At 42.9% G+C, this 24,775-nt stretch overlaps 1 protein-coding gene across 3 annotated transcripts in view; it reads right to left on the reverse strand.

The window, feature by feature from the left end:
* The window catches only part of HMGCLL1 (3-hydroxy-3-methylglutaryl-CoA lyase like 1), a 109,016-nt gene extending 84,924 nt beyond the window's left edge, over positions 1 to 24,092 (reverse strand). For 2 of the 3 annotated variants that reach the window (XM_073335121.2, XM_073335120.2), the window contains exon 1: positions 23,770 to 23,971. In XM_073335121.2, the coding sequence (XP_073191222.1) occupies positions 23,770 to 23,883 (114 nt within the window). In that variant the 5' untranslated portion in view covers positions 23,884 to 23,971. Of the gene's footprint in view, positions 1 to 23,769 lie in introns of all 3 variants that reach the window. The other variant, XM_073335123.2, reaches the window with a different exon arrangement.
* Between the last annotated feature and the right edge of the window lie 683 nt (positions 24,093 to 24,775).

The following is a 24,775-nucleotide window of genomic DNA, read 5'->3' on the forward strand; positions in this document are numbered from 1 at the left end:
CTCCACAGGCCACAAAATGTGACTCCAATACGAACAGACCACAACAAGGCCACCTAAACAAATATTGCTGAAGTTGTCTGATACTGAAAAGCCCAGAAATATGTAAGGTTATGATGATGGAGGGGAAATAGTTGACTAATGAACTAATGAAGTTGACACAAATAAGCTTATATTTATTACTTTTGTCCAGATTTCTTATTGATTTCCTATTGTCCTATTGAAAACGGTTAGAAGTTTTGCATTAACATTTACTTATCAAGAGTGTGTGAGAGCTCATGGAAAAGTATTGAATTAGATATTTCTGGGCATTACTGGAGGAAATGAAGTGTATTCAGCTCTTCACCAACTGGATATATGCTAAGGGGATTTCCAGCAGTATTGAAAAGTTCTAAGACTTCCATAGTCATTTCCATTCATCACTCAATTATAACTTCACACATGACAACAATTACTAGACTACAGCAAGATGGTTTAAAACAAAAGACAAACCAGATCAAACATGATATCACTAAATGGCTAATTTATTCAACAGATTCACAATTGTAACCACAGACATACTTTAGATTGTCAAAATGTAAATACCAATGCTGGGTTAACATCCTAAAAGACGCTGGTTGGTTGATTTAGTTATATTCATACGTACATAGTAGGGCTTCAACAAAGTCAACACAAGCAAGTAAAAACACAAATGATAATGTATAAATAATCAGGAAGATTGACAATTTAGATTTAAAAGCTACAGTTGAATCTGCTAATTAAAAACTGCAGAGGATAGAATTCCATTACCGCACCTTCAAATGGGCAAAAGTCTGACATGCTGAGAGAACAAATGGTAGAGACTGGCAAAGTGACTGCAAGTCAGGGGTTTAATGCACTGAAGCGCTTATGAGAATCAGCTTTTAATGACAATATGATGGTGAAGAGTTAAGAACCTTAATAATCTGAATCAAAACTGTAAATTTCAAGCCGTACATTCAGCCTACATTTTTGGTGGAGCTGATGTACGTAACTGAAAGACTGGACAGGGGGGATGAAGACCCAGCAAACCAGCACCCGCCACCTATCTCAGTTCAGATCCAGCCCCCCCCAGCTCAACTCCTGCCACCTCACAACTGCAGCCACCATCAACTCTCTACATATGAGAAGGGCAACAAGTCAAATGCCAGCATTTAAGCAACAGGTCCTAAGGGTTAGTGCAATGCACTGGATTGTAATTCCTGTTCCTTGTCTTTTTTCTGGGGCAATAAACATGCTTCTGATCTCCTTTCAGAGCAACACAAATCAGAAAAGAACTCTGATAAGATGGATTCTTGGCCACCCACACCCAATCAATTTTTGATACCTGAAGCCTGGATTTTCAGCAGATGTTCCTTACACTGAAAACTCAGTTTGTTCTGGTTTCAGAGTAGCAGCCGTGTTAGTCTGTATCTGTAAAAAGAAAAGAAGTACTTGTGGCACCTTAGAGACTAACATATTTATTAGAGCATAAGCTTTCGTGAGCTACAGCTCACTTCGTCGGATGCATACAGTGGAAAATATAGTGGGGAGATTTTATATACACAAAGAACATGAAACAATGGGTGTTACCATACAGACTGTTTGTTCTGAAGGTGATCTCATGGTGTCAGATTTCATCAGGTGGTCGAGGGACATCTACATAGAACACATCACCAGGCATCGACAATACCATGGAGTGCCAATGAGAAGCGTAGTCAGGAAAGTAAATACTTTCCTCGTGGATTGCATTTTCTAAATGGACAACCTACCTAATTCTTAATTACTGAGGGACAATCTCCACTCATTGTTATATTTTGCTTTCCACAGCCAAATCTCTGTACAATTTTTCATGAGTGATGTACCCGAGTATTCGGATTCTAATATCTAAACGGTATTGTTAAATCTATTCACCTAAATGTGGGTTATTGCTGATTATGTACTCTATGTATCACATGACTTTAAAAACAAACTTTGTATTTGTGGATAATCTAAGCACTATACCCAGATGTACAGACACTCTTTTCTCAACCAATGTATTATATATATTTTTTAACATTTGCTTTAATAAAAATTTTAAATCTGTTATTCGGCTAAGATTGTGTTTTTATTTACTACGTAATCTGCTTTGATCCGTTTGCTATAACTTAAAATCTATCCTTCTGTAGTTTATAAACTTGTTTAATGTTTTATCTTAACCAGTGTGTTTTTGAGTGAAGTGTTAAGGAATCTTAGCTCTGTGCACAAAGACCTTTGCATATTTTTCCCACATCGAGGGGGGAGAGAACTAATTTAATGAGCTTGCACCATAGGGATCCCTGTGCAGTGCAAGATGGTATAATTCTGGGTTTATACTCCAGTAGGGGTGCAAGGCTGGGGAGCTGGTAAATTGGCTGGTGCCTTCAGTGTTGGTCCATGGAGTGGCTTAGGTAAACTACTCAGGTGACTCAGTTGGGTGTGTGGCACCACCTGCTGTTGTGTTGGATGATAACAGGGCTCAAAGGGGGCTGGTTGTGAGTCACTGGCAGAGCAGGGACAGAGGCCAACCCAGCTGAATAGTTAGGGGGCACAGTGGTTCAAAAGCTTCCAGGCTTCACTTCAGGGGCACATCCCGTCACAAGGATATTTAGGGAAGAAGTTCTCAGAGGTTTCTAAGTAGAAATGCCAGGTTGGGAAATGGCCAGTGCTGAAGAAGCTAAGGAACCACCTCTGGCCCACTGCATCCAGCAGTGTCCATCTGATGCTGTCAGTTGTTCTTGTGAGCATGCTACCCACTGCTGCTGCTGCACTTTCTCATGGCTTTGACCCACCTTGTGGTGTGGGAAATACGATGATGCATAAGACATATGAGATGAGACTAAACTTAAATAAAGGCAGTTTCCAAGCAACGAGTGAGGACATTTTTGGAGTGTGTAGGCCTCTGTCCAGAAATAATACACTAGACTTCCGTCTGACAGCAAAATAGAATTATGTCAGTTATACAAATACAGTTCCCCTCATAAAAAAGAGAATTATCTGAAGCAAAATGTGCCACTAACTCACTTTCCACTACCACAGGGAATTATAAAGATATGTGCAGGCCTTTTTCTCAGCATAATACCCTGTAGGCCTCAGTAATATGCAACAAGAGATTTCACATATTAGCAAAACAAATAAGCAGCTTCCATTTATATAAAAGTAAATTTCTGTCAGGCCAAATATAAAATAAAACAATTCCCAAAGGAATTACAGGAGGTAATAGATCCACAAAATCATGACTTGCAAGAGTCACACAAGGAACTAGGTAAAAGCGTCTTGTTGACTCCCCCACTATTTTGCTTTACACTTGGTCAGAAAGACATCAACTCTACTGTAGCTTCTCTGATAAAACTATCTGATTATATTTTTTCTTGTGAGCTTGGCTGAACCTTGGAATCACATGGAATACACTCAGCCACTCAGAGATGAAGACAAAACATTATAGGGCGTCCAACCTGTCACTTGCCTCATATAACCTATCCCAGTAAGTCAGACTTGAATTCTAAATATGCCATGAACAGTTCATGAGCAACTAGAAAAAATCTGATGGGCAGCTAGAGCAAAAAGGAAAAAGGGACAAACAATGCATAAAGCTCAAGAGCAGAATCTCTAGTGAAACACTACTGGTTTTGCATTACATTTCAAACTTGAAGCAGGGCTAATTGTGAATATTTTTGTGGTTCTAACCAAACCACAATGCAGCACTCTCAGAACTCTGAGTGAGCAGAGCAGTAAAGTGAACTTGACAAATTCTCAGAAGCACTATGCGTCAGTTTCAAACCTTTCACTCATTCAGTGGAGCAGTGTTTAGAAAAAGTCCAGGTATGCTCTGCCAATTTATATCCACTTTCTTCCATTGCAGTGGGTACCTGGGAAACATGGTATATCAAAACAGATAATACAGTATATAGAATTAAAAACACTATAAGGATTATAAAGTATATTCTGTTTCAACATATTCGAAAATTCTGTGTATCCATAAAATTCAGCATTGGCTATAGAAACTCAGAGAACCTGAAAACTTTCTATTGCTGTTTCTGTATTTCCCTCTATATGTGACTAAAAGTATTCACGGAAGTACTTAGGCACCTAAACCCCAGACTCAGACACTTAAATCCCCGGTTTAGGCATGCAAGTCCCAGTTTTGGCTCCACTGCATTGCACAAAACTCCCACCAAGCCCTGTAGGAACCTAAGTGCACTAGACTATGTTTTTCGGAGTAAAAGCTCCCTAGGTGAATCTGTTTCTGCCTCTAGACATGCACACTGCTGCTTCCCTCTAGGTGTCTAGCCTATTCCCCAGAGCAATCCACAACCCAGGGGCAGACAGGCATTTGACGACCTAAGTCAAATGTAGGGACTGATCCTGTAGGCGTTTTTCAGAGGTTGCCTACCAGATTGGATCCCATTCAAAACCTGTGAGGAGGAAGAGAGGGTGTTCCCCACCTTATAACTTTTAAGTGGTTAAAGCACTCACCTGGGATGTGGGAGACCCAGGTTCATTTCTCCCCTCTCTGCCAGAGGGGGAGAAAAAATCTGAACAGGGGTCTCCCATCTCGCAGGAGAGAGCTCTTACTACTAAACTATGGGATATTCTGATGTGCGGCTTGTTCAAATCCTCTCTCTCCTATGGCAAAGAAAGGGATTTGAACCTGGGTCTCCCATATCCCACAAGAGGGCACCAATCACTGGGCTAAATGTTATAAGATAGGCACCTCCACTCCGGCCATTCTGTGTGGAGAGAGGCAGGCACCTAATTCCTCCCACAAGAAATACATTAGGTGCCTAAGCAACCTAGCTCCAGGTGGATTGCTGAATAGAACTAGGTGCCTTCCTGCAGCCTGGACTTAGGCACCTATATCTGAGAGAGTGGAAGGGCTTGGCTACACCCCTCTGGTCGGCATCTCCCACTGGCAAGCTTAGGCAACTCCACCATGGCATGCTGTTTTTTTGTAGAATGCATTCTCTTCCCATGCACTGTATAGGACGCCTAGGCACCTAAGTCAGTATTTTGGATCACAGTGTTATTCTTGCATTTTGTAGGTGCCTGAACATTAGGCCCTGCAGCACTCAGCTTTGTAACACCTCAGTCCGTTTGTGGATCCTACCCTAAATAAGTGAAGACGATTTCTTAACTTCTCACTCTAAAACTGTGACTAAGAACATGAGATTTAATTTCACTTTTACAAGCCTCAGAAGCATCTACTTCTTAAAATCCTTTACTTGTTTCTATATACTATCTAAAGCCTCAATCTCTGCTTGCAGTATATAATGAGCCCCACACCACAGACTGTAAACATTACATTTCAGAGCAGCCTGTAGTGTCAGCACCAGCAGAAGAATAAACCATGCTTTGAATCCTTCCTCCATGTTTAATTAAAAAGGATAACAATGAGTTCGAATGAAGCTTAGGCTCAGCATAATTATAAGCTCTACCAATTCCTTAATATTTTTTTTAAAATAAGTGAAGTGTTGAACGTGCTTCTCTGACACACTGCAAAACAGAATGCTTTTCCCACAGCCCCAAAGATTAAACAGATGTTCATTCTTGTTTCCTGATCCATCACCTCCCTTCTCCTTCGTAATGGGCAAGTTCAGAAGAAATGAACCAGGTTAAGAATTCTGGCATTATTTTCTACTATATTATTGCCATGTGAAGTCACATATTGGATGTGACTCAGAAACAATTATTTTAGCTGCACACTTTATACAGGCTACACTCTTGTTTATACCATGGTGACCTCACAACATCACGCCCCTTTCTGACCAAAAGGCTATCACAAACTATCGTTTGTAAATTGAGTTTTCAGTTGGGCTTCTCCACTGCATACATTTGGTGTAGAATAAAGCAACGCCCGCTCACAAAACCATATTACTCCTGGTATATGCTCTTCACGGTAGTTGCATGTAAAGTGGTAGGCTGGCTTTAAACTGGCCCTATTTCTTTGTTTCTTAAAAACTTTAAATAGGGAAAGACCAGGAGGAGATATTGACCTAGATACTTACCTTGGTAGAAAGAAAAGGAGTACTTGTGGCACCCTAGAGACTAACCAATTTATTTGAGCATAAGCTTTCGTGAGCTACAGCTCACTTCCTTGGATGCATACTGTGGAAAGTGTAGAAGATCTTTTTATACACACAAAGCATGAAAAAATGTCTCCCCCCACCCCACTCTCCTGCTGGTAATAGCTTATCTAAAGTGATCACTCTCCTTACAATGTGTATGATAATCAAGGTGGGCCATTTCCAGCACAAATCCAGGGTTTAACAAGAACGTCTTGGGGGGGGGTAGGAAAAAACAAGGGGAAATAGCCTTGAATAGAGACTGGGAGTGGCTAAGTCATTATGTAAGGTAACCTAAGTTAATTGTATCCAATTTGCAAATGAATTCCAATTCAACAGTCTCTCGCTGGAGTCTGGATGTGAAGTTCTTTTGTTGTAATATAGCAACTTTCATGTCTGTAATCACATGACCAGAGAGATTGAAGTGTCCTCCGACTGGTTTATGAATGTTATAATTCTTGACATCTGATTTGTGTCCATTTATTGGTAGGTATCTGTATTGGGATAGTATTGCCATTGTCAGAGCTTCCATCATCATATCATAAGTCAGCAGAAGACTAAACATTTGCTGCAGCTGCTCCTTGAACTAGCTTCCAGTGGACATCTGCTTCCACCCATCCTTTACTATTTTAAAAATTAAAAAGTAAAACAACAAACCCTAATTCCAGGATACACTCCTGAGGAAGTCTTTCCTTCAGACCGTATTGAGAAAAAGAGAACTAGTTCATGCTTTACCTCCCAATTCCAAAACACACACCAGTAGTAACGTAATACAAGTACACTCTGACTGATGGTCACACCTGAGACCTAGACTAGTAGAAATTTATTTACTGGAGACTTTTTGTTCAGTTGAACTAGTTTAAAGCTACATTTCCAGGCTAATTTATTGTGGTCAGCAGCTTGTATGAGAACTTAGTTAAGAAACAGTAAATATTCAGAGATTGGATATAAATGAAGCATCGTTATTTTATGTATTTACATTAATGTTTTAGAGCAGGGGTAGGCAACCTATGGCACGCATGCCAAAGGCAGCGCATGAGCTGATTTTCAGTGGCACTCACACTGCCCGGGTCCTGGCCACCGGTCCGAGGGGCTCTGCATTTTAATTTAATTTTAAATGAAGCTTCTTAAACATTTAAAAAACCTTATTTACTTTACATACAACAATCATTTAATTATATATTTTAGACTTCTAGAAAGAGACGATCTAAAAACATTAAAATGTATTACTGGCATGCAAAACCTTAAATTAGAGTGAATAAATGAAGACACGGCACATCACTTCTGAAAGGTTGCCGACCCCTGTTTTAGAGCCTGATTCTCCTCTCACATACAGTGATGTATGTCAAGAGTAACTCAACTGAAGTCAATGGAGTTACACTGGAATAAATGTGTAAAGAGCTTCAGGCCCTTACAACATCATTCTCTGGGGTAAGCAGATGCTTATTTACAAATTTCAACAATGTAAATTACACAAAGCTTCCCATAGCAAGTAGTATTAATCACAGCCTCTATGGCATGTGCTAGAAATATTAGCAACCACATTGTTAGGGTACGCAAAATATATCCACTAGCAGCTATTCAAATCTATTCATTTTATGATTGTGCCCTCAAATTTGCTAAATGCAAGCTCTGGTGCACCACCAAGAGGAGAAAGAGCCAAAGATGCATGCCTTCCACTGACCTCAACCCTGCTTCATGTCTTCAAAGTCAGTCCACAGAAACTGACCATGGGCAGCCAGTGAATTGGCCATTTGGGGAGGCTAGCCCTCAGCCCCTCCCCTTCTGCCCAAGGCTCTTCCCCTTCCCCTCCCACTCCCCCTCCTGTTCTGCCCCTCCTCCCCTGAAGAAGCCCAAAGCATCCCCACTGTGGCCCCCGGCCCCAGCGCTGGGCAGCATGGCCACAGCACCCCAGTGTGCCAGGCTGCCAGGCGGCATGGCTGCAGTGCCGGGCAGGCAACACGGCCCAAGCACCAGCCACCCTAAGACCCCACTGCAGGCTGGCCTGGGCCAGGCCAGGGCCAGGCCAGAACGCCGGGAATGGCAGGAGGGGCCTGAGGGTGGAGCATGAGAGGGGCCACGCCCCGCTGTTTGGGGAGGCACAGCCTCCCCCAGCCTATGATACCCTCCACCACCCATGGAACTGACAGCAAGAACATTCCAGCCCCCAATAGTCATGACAAGGCAGAGAATGAAGAGCAGCTAACCCTAACTAGGTCTGCATTAGAAAGGGCCCATAGATGATATAAGGGATTACAGACTGTAGTAAAATTGAAATATATATTTTCAGTAGGTGATGCATTACCTCTTCCTATTCCCCTAAATGTTTCCCCTCGCTAACAAGCAGCATTTCTTCCTTAATGAAGTTGAGCTGCAGCCAGTTCACTTTCATCCACATCCCTATCTTGGTCAGAGACTAGAAAAGTAATTAGACTCTGCCATCTGGGTTTGATTAAAAGGATACATAAAACTGAGAATCAACAGCATACCGATGACACTTAGCCAAAATCTCCCACAATTTCCCCTACTGTTATTTACAGTACATAATGCTACTGGTGTGCATGGTGCTTTACAGGCAAGAAAGACGACAAAGATCTAGAAGAAATAGTGCCCTTTCATACACATTGGAAAGGAGATCGATTTCACAAGACCTCACAACTGAGAGCCCTCAAAGAGGATGACCAATTTCTCAAGCACCACCCGTTGATACCTCAAAGGGAAAAAATGAACACACTAAAGAGCCACTCCACTAGATCCCAGAGATGAATCAATTACATCTCATGGTCAATGGTACTGAAAGTTGTTGATACATCTAATGAATTCAACATGGACACCTTACATTAGTACATCACTCATGTTAATGTCCAAAGATAGCAAAAGTCTAATGTCCATTTACTTAAGCATGGTTGGCACCTTTGTCTGCCAGCATAGCTTGTAAGCTGTACTTGTCACCATTAAAAAAAAAAAATTCACATTTGCGAACTACTACCACAGTTATTTCCTAGTCTAAATGTAGGGAGGAAACAGTGGTATCTTGAACACCACAATGTGCTCAGAACAGGAGAATGATAACATTTTTAAATGGTGACCATGCGAGCCACCACTATGAGTCAACAATGTGATGTGGCTGTGAAAAAGGCAAATATCATTCTGAGGTGTATTAACAGGAGTGTTGTATGTAATACATGGGACGTAATTGTCCTGCTCTACTCGGCACTGGTGAGGCCTTAGCTAGAGTTCTGTAGCCAGTTCTGGATAACTACACTTTAGGAAAGATGTGGACAAATTGGAGAGAGTCCAGAGGAGAGCAACAAAAACGATATGAGGAAATGTTAAAAAAACAGGGCATGTTTAGTCTCGAGAAAAAAAGACTGAGGGGGACCTGATAACAGTCTTCAAGCTAGTTAAAGGCTGTTTTAAAGAAGATGGTAATCAATTATTCTCCATGCCCACTCCAGGTAGGACAAGGAGAAATGAGCTCAAGATGCAGCAAGGGAGATTTAGGTTACATATTCAAAACAAATTTCTCACAAAAAGTAGTTCAGCTCTGGAACAGGATTCCAAGGATGGATGTGGAATTCCCATCACTGGAGGTTTTAAAAAACAGATTGGACCAACACCTGACAGGGATGGTCTTGGTCCTGCCACAGTGCAGGAAGCTGGAATTTATGACTTCACAAAGTGCGTTCCAGCCCTTCATTTCTATGATTCTAGGGTTCTATGTATAAGCATATTCAGTGAAAATGTTTTGCTGCCTTTAAACTATTAATGATTAGGGTTAGTTGAAAATTTTCTAAGTTTGCAATTTTAATGATTTTCTGCAGTCAAAATTTCAAAACTTTGAATAAAAGGACAACACTTCAACTAATTTTTTGTGAAAAATGTATCCAATATTTTGATCAGCTCTTCTAACAATTATCCATTTTACGTTATATTGACTGGTAAATAGATTCATAATTGTATTTGAGATTACTATTGCATTGGGTAAATTATTGTATTGTTAAAGAAAATAACACAACATTTTCAAAATGAGCTGTAACATTTTTAATCAGCTAAATCTGAGTGAATCCAGGAGTAAATGAGCCTGGAGCGGGCTGGGGGTGGCAGGGAGAGGCTGGGGAAGGAAACAGCCTGTGATTTTCATGGGAGACTGGAACTGGCTTTGAACGGAGATTGGGACTGGAAGCCAGGAGGGGCAGAGAAATCTAGGAATGATTGCACCAGGAGACTGGGCCTGGGAAACAGGTGTGGGGAGACTGAAACTGGCTAGAAAACATATGTGATCATATAATTAAAGATTATACCATAATGCATTTGCACAAGGGGACTGAACTGAGGTTGCACAGGCAACCTTAAACTTGGGCAGCAAAGCCAAGTCATTACTAGCTAAAGATCTTTGGCTGGGTTCTCAGGTACACCATGACGTGCACCTCGGGGTTGGGGAGATCCAAAGTTGGCATTGTTGCCACCTTTCCATTCCCTGCAGTCCTGGTAGCCAAGAGCCCACTTGACCTTAACATTGTTCTAAATTCTGCTGGTTGGTAACCGCAGTTACACCAGCAGCAATCAGTAGAGCACATGGCACTCCAATCATGCCCTGTGCTACTCTCAAAATGCCCTGAAATTCCCCTTGTGCCAGGAGATGGGAGAGGAGCCAAGAGACAGTTTCACATTGTCTGGAGATTGTCTGTGCAAGGGGGATCACCAGCTGGCTGTACCTTTCCGGCACAAAGGAGACAGAGCAGGGCCAAGGAAATTCCCAATCCTATCTTTCTCTCTCATACTAATAAATTCTTCACTCAAGCTGATTTTTTTTATATGACGCCAACATGCAGTTCTCAATTCAAACTATGTTTTCAGCTTTTTATAAATTCTGCTGTGATCACCTATTCATTCTGTTACATCTTTTTCCTAAACCTTATTTTTCACATAATATACCTCCATCACTTACCTTCCTCACCCTGATTTCTCACATACTAACACCTACAGTTAATCGCATTTTAAACTTGCATTAAAATTAAACCCTAAAACCACTTATAGTTCCTTTCCAGATGCTGCTGTTGATTTTTTTCCCTATGGGTTCCACCTAATGTTCCATGAATGTCCTCTGGCACTTCAGACCACATCTCTCACATTCAAAAGTTTTTAAGCTTTTTTCCCCCTAAGAAACTCATAAAATAACACCTTTATTTCCACACAAAACAGCTAACATCTGTGGCCAAAAACATCCAAACAAAGAAGAAATTTCTACCCAGCATAGTTTCATGTTGATATACCTTTTAGCCGTTTTTTGTATGCAATTAATCAATTTCTTTCTCACCAGAACTATTAAGAACCAGTCTCTTTTATGTAAATATTTAATATGGACAATAACTTCAGATGCAGCATAACAATTTAAGTAGATTTCATTAATTCACATTCTCCTCCCCACATAAAGTAAATCTCTACTTAGCAAGGAAATCATCTAAAGAGATGTATAACCTACCACAAAATACTTTCATAAAGTACAGTTTTTCTTCATATCAACTGCAGTTTCTTTGGTATCTTTTTGACAGGTTTCAGAGTAACAGCCGTGTTAGTCTGTATTCGCAAAAAGAAAAGGAGTACTTGTGGCACCTTAGAGACTAACCAATTTATTTGAGCATGAGCTTTCGTGAGCTACAGCTCACTTCATCGGATGCATACCGTGGAAACTGCAGCAGACTTTATATACACACAGAGAATATGAAACAATACCTCCTCCCACCCCACTGTCCTGCTGGTAATAGCTTATCTAAAGTGATCATCAAGTTGGGCCATTTCCAGCACAAATCCAGGTTTTCTCACCCTCCACCACCCCCCCCCCACACACACACAAACTCACTCTCCTGCTGGTAATAGCCCATCCAAAGTGACAACTCTCTACACAATGTGCATGATAATCAAGGTGGGCCATTTCCTGCACAAATCCAGGTTTTCTCACCCCCCCTGGAAATGGCCCACCTTGATTATCATGCACATTGTAGGGAGAGTGGTCACTTTGAATGAGCTATTACCAGCAGGATAGTGCGTTTGTGTGTGTGGTTTTTGGAGGGGGGTGAGGGGGTGAGAGAACCTGGATTTGTGCAGGAAATGGCCCACCTTGATTATCATGCACATTGTGTAGAGAGTTGTCACTTTGGATGGGCTATTACCAGCAGGACAGTGGGGTGGGAGGTGGTGTTGTTTCATGATCTCTGTGTATATATAAAGTCTGCTGCAGTTTCCATGGTATGCGTCCGATGAAGTGAGCTGTAGCGCATGAAAGCTCATGCTCAAATAAATTGGTTAGTCTCTAAGGTGCCACAAGTACTCCTTTTCTTTTTGGTATCTTTTGTATCAGCACCAGAATTTTCTTTGTGTACAGGACTAAAATCTTAATCAAATATCAATGTCTATGTTGACCCCAGTTGAAGTTTTAAAAGTCACTAGTTGATCACTCCAAACTATATGATCTTATAATTAAAAAGTAACCTTTAAAAATCACCCTTGACATCATTTTTACTGAAATGTTAATCATGCAAAGTTCCTATAGTTTTTAGGACACAAGGTTGATATTACTTTTAAGGGAGAAACTGGTGTACAGATCTGTACTCTGTGCCAAACCGCTGGAAAATAAATACTCAGATGCTGCTTCAGACTCTCGTATTTAATACACTGTTGATTATCTATTCACAATCTGCTTTGCCACCCTCATGTTGTAAGATAGAAAGTATTATGTTCCACTACAAAACTTTTTAAATGTAATGCCTTCACAGCACTTTGAGATCCCTGAATAAAAGGCACTATGCAAATGAGAAGCATTAATACAATAGTAATAAATATTTTCCCTTTTACTGTATAGCTCACATGCTAATTAAGCTTTATTGTTATTTAGCAGAACATAAAACAGTCTGATTTTATCATAGAAATACAGATCTATAGAGGTTATCTCCAAGAATGGCCAAATAAGCCCATAAATTAATCAATCATTTTCAAAGCCCAGATATTATACTGAATTTTTTCTATCCAATTAGATGTTCTGATGGACCCTTTCCATATAAATTCAGATGTGATGGATTGTCTCTATGATTCTCCAAACCAGTATTTTTCTGTTTCATTATTTCCTCCAGATTAGTAGAGTTACTTTGAATAAACTAAACAGTACCACTTCTAATACTTAAGTGAGTGGCTTGAAAAGTGTTCTTTCATTATAAAGCAGACACGTCAATGTCCTCATGAGCATTGTGATGAGTACGGGGGCATTGTCTACTATTTCAAATACACTTTTCAAATCCTCCTGAGCAAATATACAAAACCCACATCCTCTTTAATACAGATTGTCTGCCTCTTCGTATTTTTTTTTCAGCATACACCTGGGAGAAGAAGAATGTTAAAGAAAATAGTGGACCTTTGTTAAATGAGGAAGGGAACTAAATGATGGAGGACCCAACAAGGCCTGAAGTTCTAAATAACTACTCTTCTGAAGACCCCTACAGTTTCCTTAAACTTAACTCCTTCCATAGTAGACACACTGTGACAGACTGCTATTGTGTGTCTATTGTGAGTATGAGACAACCCAAACAGGTTAGGCAGCGTGGCACACCGAGTAACTGAGGGAGCACTGTGTTCATATGTAGGGTCTTGTCTGTGATCTTAACCCTCCTGGTTGAGAAAAGGAGGCTTGAGCTGTGAGCTACACTTGGACATGGGATCCGGATACGAAGGATGAGATGCTGCACTGACTAACTGAACAACAAAAAGACATGCGGAAGACCCAGCAGAGAGGCAAGCACTTGGGGGTCAGCAGGCAGAACAGCAAAAGTCAAGTAAAGACAGAAAAATAAAATTAAGTACATTAGATGCAAGAAGCCTGCCAAAAAATATTGGGGCCACTGAACAATCGACCTAAAGAAACAAACAAGAAGACATTTGGAGAAGCTAAATTAATTCTTTCCATCAACCTTCACTATAGAGGATGTAAGGGAGATTCCCACACTTAAGCTATTCTCTTTAGGCGACAAATCTGAGGAACTGTTCCAGATTGAAGTGTCAATAGAGGAGATTTAGAACAAATTGATGTATTAAACAGTAATAAGTCACCCGGCCAGATGGTATTCACCCAAGAGTTCTGAAAGAACTCAAATAAGAAAATGCAGAATTACTAACTGTGGTATATAACCTATCGCTTCAATCAGCCTCTGTACCAGATGACTGGTGGATAACTAATGTAAAGTGTATTTTTAAAAAAAAGACTCCAAAGATGAGCCTGGCCATTACAGGCCAGTAAGCGTAACTTCAGTACCAGACAAACTGGTTGAAACTATAGTAAAGAACAGAATTGTCAGACACACAGATGAACACAATTTGTTGGGGAAGAGTCAACATGCCTCAACAATCTATTAGAATTCTTTGAGGTTGTCAACAAAAATGTGTACGAAGGTGATCCAGTAGATATAGTGTACTTGGACTTTCAGAAAGCCTTTGACAAGGTTCCTCTCCAAAGTCTCTGAAGCAAAGTAATGAGTCATGGGATAAGAGGGAAGGTTTTCTCGTGAATCAGACACTGGTTAAAAGATAGGAAACAAAAGATACGAATAATGATAAGTTTTCACAATAGAAAGAGGTAAGTAGCGCAGTCCCCCAAGGATCTGTACTGGAACAACTGCTGTTCAACACATTTGTAAATGATCTGGAAAAAAGAGTAAACAGTGAGGTGGCAAAGTTTGCAGGCGATACAAAAATTGCTTAAGATAGGTAAGTCCAAAGCTCACCACAAAGAGTTACAAAGGGATCTCGTTAAATTGGGTGAGTGAACAACAAAATGGCAAATAAAATTTAGTGTTGGTAAATACAAAGTAATGCACATTGGAAAACATAATCCCAACCATACATACAAAATGATGGGGTCTAAATTAGCTGTTACTACTCAAGAAAAAGATCTTGGCGTCATTGTGGAGAGTTGTCTGAAAACATCTGCTCCGTGAGCAGTGGCAGTCAAAAAAAACTAACAGAATGCTAGGAACCATTAGGAAAAGGACATATAATAAAACAGAATATATCATAATGTCATAAAATATGTCATTATATAAATCCATAGTATACCACACCTTGAATACTAAGTGCATTTCTGGTCGCCCAATCTCTAAAAAGATATATTAGATCTAGAAAAAGTACAGAGAAGGGCAACACAAGTGATTAGGGGTATGGAACTGCTTCCATATGAGGAAAGATCAAAAAGAGCTGAGACTGTTCCTCTTAGAAAAGAGATGACTAAGGAGGAATATGTTAGAGGTCTATAAAATCATAAATGATGTGGAGAAAAAAAGTGTAATTTACCCTTTCACATCATACAAGAACCAGAGGTCACCCACTGAAATTAACAGACAGCAAGTTTAAAGCAAACATAAGGAAGTACTTCTTCACATAACGCACAGTCAACCTGTGGAACTTGTTGCCAGGGAACGTTGTAAAAGCCAAAAGTATAACACGATACAAAAGAGAATTACACAAGTTCATGAAGGATAGGTCCATCAATGGCTGCCAGAAGCTGGGCCTGGATGACAGGGCATAAATCACTCAAATTGTCCTCTTCTGTTCACTCCTTCTGAAGGATCTGGCATTGGTCACAGTCAGAAAACAGGATACTGGGCTAGATGGACCATTGGTCTGACCCATTATGATCATTCTTACGTGTTTATATTCTTAACAATAGCAGGCCTTACAGGAATTCATCAAAAAGCATTGTCAGATACAGAAGAGGCTTGGGAATGCTAATCAAGGAACTGGAGATTGGGCAGTGGGTCAAAAATTATGTAAAATGGCCCGGGGGATGACCCTGATGCCTTCTTGATAACACTTGAGCAGGTAGCTATGAATGGCTATAAGACAAAGGTATGTCGGCGCTGCAACTAGCCCCTTACCTGACCAGTGACAGGACCAAGTGGGTTTTATGGCTCGAAGCAAGCAACAAACCAAGAACTGTGACACACTGAAGGCTGCTATTCTGGATAGGGTGGGCCTGTTGGCAGAGAAATACCCTCAAAAATACCGGGCAGTTAAATGGAACAGTGGGAACGTCCCCAGGCGATATCACAAAAATGATCAGACTGGACCAATCATTGGTGGAGGCCAAAAAGACTGGACATGGAGGCCACAAGGGACTCAATTATTCTGAAATAGTTCACACAGAGCCTCCCCAAGGCTGCAAAAGTCTGGGTCCAAAAGCACCAGCTGGAGTCTCTGGAGACTGCTGTAAAAGTTCAGAGTATACAGAGGCAAACTTTCCAAGGAAAGAGCTCCACCCACCCCACTCCCCAGAAAGGGAGCGGGGGGGAAAGTTTGAGGAACCACAGCCATCAAAGCCTGAGAAGGCTATGCCAGAGGCAAACAAAGGTGCCCAAAGGTGCCCCTTAGCACCTGCCCAATGGTGTTATCAACATGGGAGCAAAGGATATATAAAGAAAGACTGCCCCATACATGGACTATGGGTTTGCAGAATTCTTTGGGTGGACAGGCATAAAAGATGGGCCAGAGATAAAGACAATTCCCAACAACACGGGCTGGAAAGCCACAAAGGGCGTTGTGGACTTCGCTGCTGTGTATTCCCTGGCACCTTCGTCAGGCTGCAGTGGCAATAGAATGGGGGTAATGATTACAATTAATTGTGTCCATCAGAAAAGGAACACTTATCAAGTGGTGGTTGCTCCCACTGGAAATAGAAGGGAAGTTCAAGTGTTAGAGAGTAGGAGCTGTGATGCAGTAATGATAGGAATGAACTGGTCTCCATTTTCCTTAAAAAACAGAGTGGAGGACTGAGAGGGGACCCCTGGTGGCTGGACCAGTGTAAAGAACAGTCGGTAATACACCCTCCAAATAACAGTCCAAGAGCACTGTTAAATAACCCTACACACAAGCCAACAAGCTCAAAGAGGATCAAAATGCTGGAGAACTTGGGAAGTGGAGAAGTACTCAAGAAAGGAGCAATAGATCTGGGAGTAATGGATCTGAAACACCTAGCGGAGAAGGAGGGTGGAAGCTCAGCCGACTTCCAGGTGGAGTAAGCCAAGGGCAAAGACCAAGATGGAAAATATACTAAGGAGGGAGAGATGGAGTCAGATAACGAGGCATTGGAGGGATCTTACCCATATCAGCCCTTGCCTGGGGCAGGGCAAGTCAAGGGAAGAGACAAATCCCGATGTGGGTATAAACCAGGGGCAAAGTACTCTGCAGGAAAGACCCATGGGATGTGAGTTGTGTGATAACATATGGGCCAAGGTGGAAATATGGGGCAAACCACCCTTGGAATGAACTTTTTGTGGCAGAGGCCCCCCAATGGTAGCCCATGGACTTCCAGTTGGAAAAGGCACAGAAAGACCTGGTAGAACCCCACCCCCACAAAGAGGGTAAGGGTTGGATGAGCAGAGGGCACCCACCCCGAGGAGGCAATAAAAGGTCTCAAACAAAATAAGTGGGGAAGATATGTGACAGTGCGCTACTGTAGCACCCTGGTCATTTAGGGAATTGCATAACAGAGAAGATTAAAGGTTTAATTGGAGGCAATTAACTTGTTATGGTGAGACTGTTGACACTTGTGGGTAATGACTGGGCTAATGAAATAATTAGCTCAATAAGGGAAGATATACAATTGGCAGGACCAGGAAGTAAGGGGGGCGCTCAGAAAGTGAGCTGGGTGTAGGAGAGAAAGTTGGGTGGAAGTCTCCTTATCACACATGCCTGTACTATGTTCTGCGATGGTAGGAATCTAAAGATTAAGGATACACATAGGGAAAAGAAGTGGACTATGTGTATATTGTGAGTAAGAGACAACACAAACAGGTCAGGCAGCACGTCACACCGGGTAGCTGAGGGAGTGCCCTGTGACACACAAAGACTCTAGATTACCTTCAGCTTCTACAGTTGGCTACTTCAGAGCTCCACCACCTGGATATAAAATATTTATGCTGTGAAATGGCAAAAAACAAACAAACAAAAGGAACAAGCACTCCACTCATTTCAGCTTTACTATTGGATTGTATCTAAAAATCTAGTTTCTATCTGTTCACATGAAAACTGAAATTCAGCCACAAGCCCTAGATAAGGGATCGGCAACCTTTGGCATGGGGCCCGCCAGGCTAAGCCCCCTGGTGGGCTGGACCGGTTTGTTTACCTGCAGCGTCCACAGGTTCAGCCGATCGCAGCTCCCACTGGTTGTGGTTCGCTGCTCCAGGCCAATGGGGGCTGCGGGAAGCAGCAGCCAGCACATCCCTCGGCCCACGACACTTCTCGCAGCCCCCATTGGCCTGGAACAGCAAACCGTGGCCAGTGAAAGCCACAACTGGCCGAACCTGTGGATGCGGCAGGTAAACAATCTGGCCCGGCCCACCAGGGGGCTTACCCTGGCAGGCCGCGTGCCAAAGGTTGCCACTCCCTGCCCTAGATACAGAATGAATCCTTGAGCCTGCACAGCCAGCCAGCCGTATCACCAAAAAAGTGGAGTCACTCTACTTCCTCCAATGGCTGCAAAACCTTTTTGCAGTAAAACCCAGAGGAAAATGAGTCAGTGACCTCAATCACTTTGGGATTTCCTACCTCGTTTGCCATGCATCAAAGGCTCCATCTCCTACGAATCAAGCTCATTAGAAAGAGAGAGGCAGGTCATTAATAGTGATCTTTATTATTACCATTTATGAGTCACCTACTTGTCATTGCCATTTTAAACACAGTACCAAATGGTGATTAAGCAAAATTTCTCTCTCATAAGATAAATAAGACATAACAAAATGTTGCCTGAGGACACCTCTCTGTCTGGACAGTTGCCAATTCTTACTGTAGACAATGTAGCTTATAAACTTTCCCTGTTGAACCCACAGCTATTCTCATTCATAGGAAAAAAAGGAGTGGACGCCAAGAGAATAATGGCTTATCATCACTTCTGAAACACTCATATGGGACCATATGTGGCTGCTTTTGAAGTCAGTGGCAAAACTTGTATTTACTTCAATGATAATCCGATTTGGCTGTCGATGACTGTGGGCAGGTCACTTAATTTCAATGTGCCTCAGTTAACCCACATAGAAAATTGAGTGAAAAGAAGGATTTCAAGCTGTCCCAGTGTTTTAGTGCAATGAATTGCCATGGTGGGGGTGTCTGAAATCAGTCTTTTTCTCCTTGGGCTGGAAAGAGAGAAAACGAAGATCACTTTGCCTGCATGTACTCTTAGAGGGAGGTGGAGGTGCAACAAATCAAAGGACAGGATATCGTCAAAAAAACAGATGAAGTGTCTGAGTAGAAATTTCCTATGTGTTTTTTTAATTCCCAAATTTACAAAGCAATATCTATAAAATTCTTTCGTTTTTCTAGCTATATTATATAGCCCTAAAGCCAGCTAATACTCTCTATGTAATATAAATCTGTAACTGCTAAAATGTTTCAGTTATCTTTCCTCTATTTTCAACAAACTAGCATAAAAGAGTGAAGTTGATGGCTCCACTGAGACAAACTTCCTTGCAATTTATTATCAGGCTCTTAATATCCCACATCCTGTTTGGCATCTTCAGCCTCCTTGTTCCTTGGTTCTTCCAAGCCTTATTCTCTCCTTCTTTATCTCTCCACCCTTACCCCATCCACCAACATTATTATGCTCTTATTTCACAGCATAAAGTCTGTCAAGGTTCCTCCCCTACTCTGAACTCTAGGGTACAGATGTGGGGACCTGCATGAAAACCTCCTAAGCTTACTTTTACCAGCTTAGGTTAAAACTTCCCCAAGGTACAAATTAATTTTATCCTTTGTCCTTGGAATAACCACTGCCACCACCAAACTCTAACTGGGTTTACTGGGAAACGTAGTTTGGACACGTCTTTCCCCCCCCAAAATCCTCCCAACCCTTGCACCCCACTTCCTGGGAAAGGTTTGGTAAAAATTCTCACCAATTTGCATAGGTGACCACAGACCCAAACCCTTGGATCTGAGAACAATGAAAAAGCATTCAGTTTTCTTACAAGAAGACTTTTAATAGAAATAGAAGTAAATAGGAATAAAGGAATCACCCCTATAAAATCAGGATGTTAGGTATCTTACAGGGTAATTAGATTCAAAACATAGAGAATCCCTCTAGGCAAAACCTTAAGTTATAAAAAAGACACACAGACAGAAATAGTCATTCTATTCAGCACAATTCTTTTCTCAGCCATTTAAAGAAATCATAATCTAACGCATACCTAGCTAGATTACTTACTAAAAGTTCTAAGACTCCATTCCTGTTCTATCCCCGGCAAAGCAGCATACCAACAGACACAGACCCTTTTGTTTCTCTCCCTCCTCCCAGCTTTTGAAAGTATCTTGTCTCCTCATTGGTCATTTTGGTCAGGTGCCAGCGAGGTTACCTTTAGCTTCTTAACCCTTTACAGGTGAGAGGATTTTTCCTCTGGCCAGGAGGGATTTTAAAGGGGTTTACCCTTCCCTTTACATTTATGACAAAGTCTATCACGCTTTGTCTACTGGCTTGAGCATGAAATTATGCAGGCAAAATTTCATTGGCTTCTAGGGGAGTTTTGCCTGTATAAGGAGGGATTAAAGTAAAGGAATGTGGTGAGGAGCATAGCTCCCCCCTCCTTTGCATAAAGCTCCTTCTCTTCTCTTTTCTTGGGTCCCAATTCTAGAAAACACCTAACCATGTACTTAAATCCATTCCTATCCAGGAAAGTAGTATGAGTGGGATTTTCAAAAGCATTCAGCATTGGCCTAACCTTACTACCACTGAAATAAAAAGGAGTCTAAAATGTAGTATTGGAGTCTCAGGATGAGTTAAAGGCATGAATGAAATTATTCCACTTATCAATGCAGAAGTCATTCAGAGACATTTAAGAAGATATGGGACCCTAATCTGAGTTTGAAATGGGCTACAATTTCAATTTTAAATGTTATGTTGTTTACTGTAATGTTTATACGGTAGCCCATTGTAAAGGTTTTATTTGGTTTACCTAAGTATTAACATTGTTTGATGCCTTTATAGGTACACCTATGCTTTATATTTATTTTAAAACTGTGCAGAAATGATCGTGCTTGGAAATCTGCAACAAACCAAGGCCCCATCTGACACAGTACCCCATTGATTTCAAAAGGGACTCAAACAGGTGCAAGAGTCCACCTGTGCAGGGGGACTTGCAGGGTTGGAGCCCAAATCTGGTCGAGGTTTCTTAATGGTCAATCCTTCAATTTTACTGTAGACAAAATTAACTTGGAAGTCAACGCAAGTTCTGCCTGCTTTGGGAATTCAGACCTGGTAAATAAGATGGAAGAACTTTGACCTATGAAATTAATATCCTCTATAAAATATTGAACTCATTAAACAATTGGAAATATGGTTGCCTTTAAAAATACATAAGAACAAAAAGAACTTTGTGCTATGAAGACAAAGACATCTGGCTTCTTTTCTCTCTCATGGAAACACGCTTATCATGCAATTTTCAGCAGATCCAATAATCTGAATGCAAAGCATGATATATTTATGGTGTATAATAATTGTCAAAAATAATTACTGTGTTTGTAATAGCTTTGACAGCATTATTTTATAATTCTTCTTAAAATAAATAAATGTACAAATCCCAAAAAGAATCTAAATAAATACTCTCAATTACAGGCTACTTTAGATCTGAGCTGTTGTGATCTCACATGTCACCTCTCCTACACTTCAAGGAGAAATCAGTAACATTTTGGTTAATTTTGGTTTCCAACTCTAGGAACAAGTGGTAAGCCCTAATCCATTTCTGCATGCTGCACTCGAGGAAAAGGCAAACAATGTAAACATATCTGGCAATCACAGAGCTCTGCAGGTAGAATGAAACCAGACTATCCCTTCACAAATTGTATGCTGACCAATTACCAGCCCCCATTAGCAAGTGGTAGTGAGGAAAAGCAGCTCATACAGGACTCCAGCCACCATTTTGGGCAAGTCTATGCTACAAAATTAGGTTGACATTAGTTGTGTTGAGTTACAGCCACCGCAGTAATTAAACTGCTTTTGCATGTCCACACTATGCTCCTTGTGTCAGCGGTGCACATTCTCACCAGGAGCACTTGCACCAATTTAACTGTCTGTGTGGGGCACTGTGGGATGGCTTCTGAAAGGCAGCAACAGTTGATGTAAGCAATGCAGTGTCTACACTGACACTGCATCCATAGGTGCCGACTCCATGGGTGCTTCAGGACTGGAGCACCCACGGGGAAAAATTAGTGGGTGCTCTGCACCCACCGGCAACCAAGCTCCCCCCTCCTCACCTCTTTCTTCCAACCCTGAGCACACCACGTCCCCGCTCTTCACCCTCCCTCCCAGAGCTTGCTGCCGCCCCACCGCCTAACAGCTGTTTGATGGCGCTTAGGACTTTCCAGGAGGGACGGGGAGGAGCGGGAAAGCAGCGCATTCAGGGGAGGAGGCGGAGAAGAGGCAAGGCAGGGACTTTGGGGAAGGGGATGCAATGGGGGCAGGAAGGGGAGGAACTTTGGGGAAGGGCTGGAACGGGGGCAGGACGGGGGAATGCAGGGGTGGGGCCGGGGTGGGGGTTGAGCATCCACCGGGAAAAGGGGAAGTCGGTGCCTATGACTGCGTCGACCTAACTACATCGACTTAAGTGCTATACCTCATGCGGAGGTGGAGTTAGTAAGTCAGTGTAGTAGGCAAGTTACGAAGGTGGGAGCTACATTTTAGTGTAGATTCTTACAGAGTTTGGTCGATGTAAGCTGCTTACATGCAAGTCTGAACAAATGTAGCTATAGAAACTAAAACTAGGGTTGCAAACCCTCCAAGATTGTCCTGGAGTCTCCAGAAATTAAAGCTTAATCTTTAATTAAAGGTAATGTCAGTGATGAAACCTCCAGGAATTCATCCAGCCGAAGTTGGTAAACCTAACTAAAACTGAAAGGGCATATTGGTAGCGTGGCCCCACAAAAGTGGCTGCCATGGTAGATGTCTTCCACCTACAGTTTTACAGGAGTTCTTCCACTTTTGGGGCAGTCTATAAATGGAGGGGAGGGATTTTTATAAAAAAGAAAATCCTCATGGATTGTGTCTTTTTCCCCTGTATAGTGCCACCACCACCCTGAAAGGAGACTGCATATGCTTAGCAGTGATGCTAATAGAAGAACAGTAGTTTAAAATATCAAATCAATAATAAACAACCAATCAAACAGTCTTATAGGTGTTTCCCTGGTAGGTAGTCTGGGTCTACTAATAGGCACATTTACAGAGGCCTTCAATGTCTCATATATTGAATTTAATTTTCCTCTTTATTTTACTTAAAACTTTGCTTCTGGTTAGGGGGGAGGGTTGAAATGCTGCAGGCTGACTGCAGTAGGTAGGATAGGTGGGACCACTAGAGAGGGATGGGAAGGGCAGCAGGAGAGTGATCAGAAGGTGATGGGGGTGGGGGGGCAGCAGGTGTAATAGCAGCTGGCTGGGGGTGGGGACAGTAGGGGAGTGCCCAGAGGACAGCAGGCAGGTGGGTGGGTGTTGGGGGGGGGCTGCAGGCGGGGGAGTGGGGGTGGGAGGAGGCAGCTGTCAGGTGGGAGGGGGCAGCAGGCAGGGAAGGGAGGGGGGCTGTTGCTGGAGAACGCGCCCCGGCAGCCCATGGATGCTGCAGCTCCGCCTGCCCCGAGTCCTTCCCTCCCTGCCCGCCTCAGGCCCGGCTGGTGGCGGTACCTGCCCAGGATGCAGAGCAGGCGGCGGCGCGGCCGGCTCCCCGATCCAGAGCTGCTCCTTGAGGAGGTGCTGATAGCTGAGGCAGTGCTTCAGCGCGGACGGCACCGTGCCCATGGCCCGGCCCCGGGGCGCTCCTTCCGCGCCTGCCGCCCAGCCGCAAGCTCAGCGCATCCCCCCCACGCCGCTGCCCGCAGCCCGGCCGGACCCGGCGCCCGCCGCAGCCAGTGGCTGGAGCCCGGGCCCGAGGAGCGCGTGTGATTGGCGGAGAGCTGGGGAATCCTGCATCCCAGCCTCGCCCGCCCCCGACGCGGCTGCGGCAACAGCCTCCTGCGCGGGGCCGCGGCGCCGCCAGGGAGCAGGCTGCGGCCAGCCGGGCCGCTCCCTGCAGCACGGCGTGGGGGGGAGCTGCCGCCGCCCCCGCCCCGGCGGCTCTAGCCATCGCCCCTGCTGCTCACGCTGCCTGGGAGCCTAGGACAGCTGGAATCCGCCCGCCTACACCGTCCCACGCCTAGAGTCCCCCTGTGCCTTCAGGCAGGGAGACCCAGCGTTTCCATCCTTGCGCACGGGAACTGCCCCCGCCCCCGGTCTTCACAGCCCTGCGGCCTTAGGTCAACACATTGGATAGGTAGGAGCCAGCTGCTACCTTCAGATAGTTTTGGGGGTGCTCAGTGCTAGGACTTTTGGGACTGACCCATCGCACTTCCATATCAGGCATGGAAACAAGGGATGGAAACAGGCATGTGAGATATTAGGCCAGGCCTCTAGAGCTGTAATAATAAGAATACAACAGAGAACCTGATTAGGCAGGGCCCAAGGCTGCATTCCTTGCACACCCGACATGTCAAATGAGATCACTGAGAACTTGGGCTGTGCCAAGGACCGCAGGAATTAGGCACTGGAGGATATATGTAGAAACAGGGCAACCAGCTAGGCTATAATTATACTATTAATTATAAGAGTTTAAAAATTACCTGGAGATTTTCTTTGACCAGGTACAATACAACAA

Source organism: Lepidochelys kempii, chromosome 3 (assembly GCF_965140285.1).
Source record: "Lepidochelys kempii isolate rLepKem1 chromosome 3, rLepKem1.hap1, whole genome shotgun sequence".
Classification (NCBI taxonomy): Eukaryota; Metazoa; Chordata; order Testudines; family Cheloniidae; genus Lepidochelys; species Lepidochelys kempii.